The sequence below is a fragment of the Babylonia areolata genome, chromosome 10, assembly GCF_041734735.1.
Source record: "Babylonia areolata isolate BAREFJ2019XMU chromosome 10, ASM4173473v1, whole genome shotgun sequence".
Taxonomy (NCBI): Eukaryota; Metazoa; Mollusca; class Gastropoda; order Neogastropoda; family Buccinidae; genus Babylonia; species Babylonia areolata.
The window spans coordinates 1,724,174-1,729,173 of NC_134885.1; the positions used below are offsets into that span (position 1 = coordinate 1,724,174).

The window sequence follows — 5,000 nt, forward strand, 5'->3', positions numbered from 1 at the left end:
CTGTGTGGATGTGTGTGCATGCATGCGTGCATGTGTTTGTGTCTGTCTGTCTGTCCCGTTTCTGTGTCTGTTAATACTTGTAGACCTATGAAATGTGTCTGTTAATACTTGTAGAGCTATGAAATGTCTCTCCATACATGTAGGTCTGTAAAATGTGTGTGTGTAATTACAACGTATATTAATGCACGATTCATGTGCACATCAGTGGGGTCCTGTTCTGTTACCATTGCTGACAAGCACCTACAAAACGGTATATGACCATGCCTCTCTGTCTCTCTCTCGATCTCTGTCTCTCTCCCTCTTTCTCTTTCGCACTTTCCTCCTGTCTGTCTCTATGTCTGTCACTGTCACTGTCTGTCTCTATGTCTGTCACTGTCACTCTCCCTGTCTGTCTCTATGTCACTGTCACTCTCCCTGTCTGTCTCTATGTCTGTCACTGTCACTGTCTCTATGTCTGTCACTGTCACTCTCCCTGTCTGTCTCTATGTCACTGTCACTGTCACTCTCCCTGTCTGTCTCTGTGTCACTGTCACTCTCCCTGTCTGTCTCTGTCTGTCACTGTCACTGTCACTGTCTCTATGTCTGTCACTGTCACTCTCCCTGTCTGTCTCTGTCACTCTCCCTGTCTCTCTCTCCTTCTCTCTCTCTCTCCCTCCCCATCTCTGCCTCTGTATCAGTCTGTCTCCCCCCCTCTCTATCCCTCCCCCCCCCTCTCTATCTCTCCCCTCTCTACCCCTCCCCCCCCTCTCTCTACCCCCTCTCTCCTTTCCGCCCCCTCTCTCTCCACCCCGTCTCTCCCTCCCTCCCTCTCCCCTCTCTACCGCCCCCCCTCTCTCAACCCCCCCCCCCCCCTCTCAACCCCCTCTTTATACAATTTTACAATGCTGTTCTCATTACCAACAGTCAGTATTGTTGCAGTGTCCTCTCTTTACCATCGGCGGCTGTTTCACATCTTGATGGCAGATGGGCTACAAACGTGTCACCCTTGCGTTCAAGGGCTTGACTGTTACTTTGTTCTGGCAATGACTGAAATAGATTAACGGGATGGCAATGAGTGTAAAATAGCACGGCGTCCATACGAAAAAAAAAAAGAAGAAAATAATTAAATGGATAAATAAAAATCATTGGAAACGAAGAAAAAAGATGCACGTTGCTGCGTTTGCGGTATTAGAAAAAGAAAGAGAAAGGGAGAAAACTACACAGCTTTCGATGTGAATCTTCAGTTCAAAGTACACGGTAACAAAAATTGTAGGCGTTGCATTTACAAGTCAAGTTGGTTACATTTTGGAATCTGCTGCAGTGGTGGTGTCTGTCTGACTGTTCACTTGTCCTTTGTTTGTTCGTTTAGCTAAATCATTGTATAATCATAGTGAAAGAATTGTGACTTCATCCGTTTCAAATTAGGATGTTCGAGATTGTCCCATCCTCAACTGTCCTGTCCTGTCCTGTCCTGTCCTGTCCTGTCCTGTCCTGTCTCTGTCTCTGTCTCTGTCCTGTCATGTCCTGTCCCGTCCCGTCCCGTCCTGTCCTGTCCTGTTCTGTCCTGTCTTGTCCTGTCCCGTCCCGTCCCGTCCCGTCTTTCTGTCCAGTATCCCTGTCCTGTCCTGTCCTGTCCCGTCCCGTCCCGTCCCGTCTTTCTGTCCAGTATCCCTGTCCTGTCCCGTCCTGTCCCGTCCCGTCCCGTCCCGTCCCGTCCCGTCCCGTCCTGTCCTGTCCTGTCCTGTCCTGTCCTGTCCCGTCCCGTCCCGTCTTTCTGTCCAGTATCCCTGTCCTGTCCCGTCCCGTCCCGTCCCGTCCCGTCCTGTCCTGTCTTTCTGTCCAGTCTCCCTGTCCTGTCCAGTCTTCCTGTCCTATCCTGTCCTGTCTCCCTGTCCTGTCTCCCTGTCCTGTCCTGTCTCCCTGTCTGTCTCCCTGTCCTGTCCTGTCTCCCTGTCCTGTCCTGTCCAGTCTCCCTGTCCTGTCCTGTCTCCCTGTCCTGTCCTGTCCTGTCTCCCTGTCCTGTCCTGTCTCCCTGTCCTGTCCTGTCTCCCTGTCCTGTCCTGTCCTGTCTCCCTGTCCTGTCCAGTCTCCCTGTCCTATCCTGTCCTGTCTCCCTGTCCTGTCTCCCTGTCCTGTCCTGTCTCCCTGTCCTACCCTGTCCTGTCTCCCTGTCCTACCCTGCCCTGTCTCCCTGCCCTGTCTCCCTGTCCTACCCTGCCCTGTCTCCCTGTCCTACCCTGCCCTGTCTCCCTGTCCTACCCTGCCCTGTCTCCCTGTCCTGTCCTGTCCTGTCCTGTCTCCCTGTCCTACCCTGCCCTGTCTCCCTGTCCTGTCTCCCTGTCCTGTCCTGTCTCCCTGTCCTGTCTCCCTGTCCTGTCCTGTCTCCCTGTCCTGTCCTGTCCTGTCTCCCTGTCCTGTCCTGTCCTGTCTCCCTGTCCTGCCCTGTCTCCCTGTCCTGTCTCCCTGTCCTACCCTGCCCTGTCTCCCTGTCCTGTCTCCCTGTCCTGCCCTGTCTCCCTGTCCTGTCCTGTCTTCCTATCCTGTCCTGTCTCCCTGTCCCCAGAGGAACTGGCACGACAGCTACAGATGTCAGGATGCACGGCGATAGCAGTCGGGGAGGACCTGGTCCCTACAGTCCACGCTGCCCTTGAACTTGACCCCACGCTGCAGGAAAAGGTCAAGGTGAGTCTCTTGGGGGAGAAGAAAAAAGGTGTTGGAGAGTGAACAGAATGACGTGTTTTGGTGGGGTTTTGTTGTATGTTGAAGGGTGTTGTGTCGTTTCGTGTTGAGTTGCCGCCTTCACGGTCTGACTGACTCGGCAGGCAGAATCCTCTGTGTGGTAACTGGCTGTCCTGTTGTCCACTCCAAGGGCTCTTTGACTTGGAAGTATATATCATAGTTCCACGTCCGTCTCGGAGCCTGTGTCATAATTCATTACTTCAATCATCTTTCCGTTTTCCGTGTGCAGCACACACGCACACACGCACGCACACACACACACACACACACACACACACACACACACACACACACACACACACGCACACGTCTGATATCACTCAAAGTGAAAATTTAGAACATTTTCAGAACAAAACATAAAAGAAATAATGTCCAACGAATTACTGTTGACTGAACTTGCCGAATCCCTGTTATATTGTCCAGTAGGGGTGTTTCTGTGATGCGATCTTCCGATATTGGATTTTATTGATTTCTTTTTTCTTTTTTCTTTTGTCAATTGCCGTTACACAGATATTCACGAATTGTTTCGATTGTTTTAGTTTATCCCATTTTTTTTTTAAAAGAATTGTTTATTGTTTTTGGGGTTTTTTTTTTTTTTTTGTCTTTGTATCCCCTTTTACCACTACCTCCAACCCCAAATCACACACACACACACACACACACACACACACACACACACACACACACACACACACACACACACACACACCCCGCATGGATATCTACATCATATCATTTGTCTTTTTCATGAGAGAGAGAGAGAGATTCATCTATCTATCGATGTGTATATATATATATATATATATATATATATATATAGTGTGTGTGTGTGTGTGTGCGTGTGTGTGTGTGTGTGCGTGAGGGAGCGAGGAAGAAAGAGAGAGAGAGAGAGAGAATGAAAAGCGATATGAGCTAATGATTGCTGTGTCATGATGAACACGGACAATTCAACTCAGTCATAGCTAAATGTTATTTCTGAAACAAGCTGTTTCATAATTAGCATGGAAAATGAAATAAAGCCATCACTTGCTGAAACACAGGTTTATGCTGACAGTTTAGTAACACAATTTGGCTGAATTAATACAAAGGAAAAACAAGAGAGGCAAGGCCTTTAATACTCACATGTGATACTTTATCCTGTTAAAAAAAAAAAAAAAAAAAAAAAAGTTCAACTGTTTTCTATATTTAAAAGTGTAAAGCTTCAGAGAAAAGTATGTTGGCAGGTTCGTACAGAGCATATTCGTTTCGGGAATAAGTATACTTACAGCACTAAAGCGTGACTACCAATGGTGTTAAAAAGTTATCTAAACGTATGTTGTTGTTGTTGTCGTTGTTTTTGTTCTTTCGTCCTAAATCGATTACGGTATTGAAGGTGATAACGCAGTTTGAATCGTATCGTATTGGTATATCTCGATTATTCAATAAATTCTTTTAAAGTCCTTGGTAAAGGAGGCGTTGCCATCGCCTCTGGCATACCGCAACATGTAGCCGTTTTCTCCAGATCTGCGTGTTCACGTTAACCTGTTATGTTTGTCCCTGCATTCCCTACAGGCATGGAAAAAATGAGACAGCGTGCTTGATTAGGTCATTAAGACCCCAAGGCAACTCCGTCTTCAGCTCTGCTGGTTGAAGATACGATTAAAAGTATGTGTCCAGACTGAATTTCCTCGGAGAGTAGATTTACCGAGAACATTGACATAATGATGTGACAGCCAATTATATATGATAGTCAGTCGTGTCCGCCTATGACCATCAGAACAGCAGAGGAGGCAACTGCTGTTCCGACTATTTGGGCTAGAATTTGATTATAGTGGAGAGTGTCTTGCCCAAGTTACATCCCCACTCTCTCGGCCAAGAGGGTTTTAGAACAGTCGGCGCTGGGATGGTTCCCAAAGGCCAACTAGCCCACAGGGCTGTAAAACTAAGAGCCAGTGCAATTTTGCCTCCTAGTTTGAGAGTCATGGTCCTTCACAAAAAGACTAAGCTGTAAATGGTTTCCCATTGACTGGAGAAACCATTGATAATACAGCTCTCACTTTGCTGTTGGCCCAAATGTAAACTTTTGTCAATCTGTGATATAAGCCGAGTGAGTCATAATGGCGATTATAATGATAATAAATTTTTCCTGTTATATTATAGTAATGACGATAATGATAATGATGAAACTTTCCTGTAGTGTCATATGACAGGCAATAATTACGATGATAATAATGACAATGAAAGTTTCCTGGAGTACAATTTTCCAGCACTGTGTTCAGCACTTCATGAAACGTTATCACAAT

The 5,000-nt window shown here is 47.0% G+C and overlaps 1 protein-coding gene across 3 annotated transcripts in view; it reads left to right on the forward strand.

Moving 5' to 3' along the window:
- LOC143286697 (uncharacterized) overlaps window positions 1-5,000 on the forward strand; it is a 27,059-nt gene that overhangs the window by 6,855 nt on the left and 15,204 nt on the right. For all 3 annotated transcript variants that reach the window (XR_013055847.1, XM_076594366.1, XM_076594365.1), the window contains exon 5: window positions 2,543-2,661. Coding sequence is in view for 2 of the 3 variants with exons in the window: in XM_076594366.1 (XP_076450481.1) it covers window positions 2,543-2,661 (119 nt within the window). In the remaining variant the exon portion in view is untranslated. The remainder of the gene's footprint in view (window positions 1-2,542; window positions 2,662-5,000) is intronic.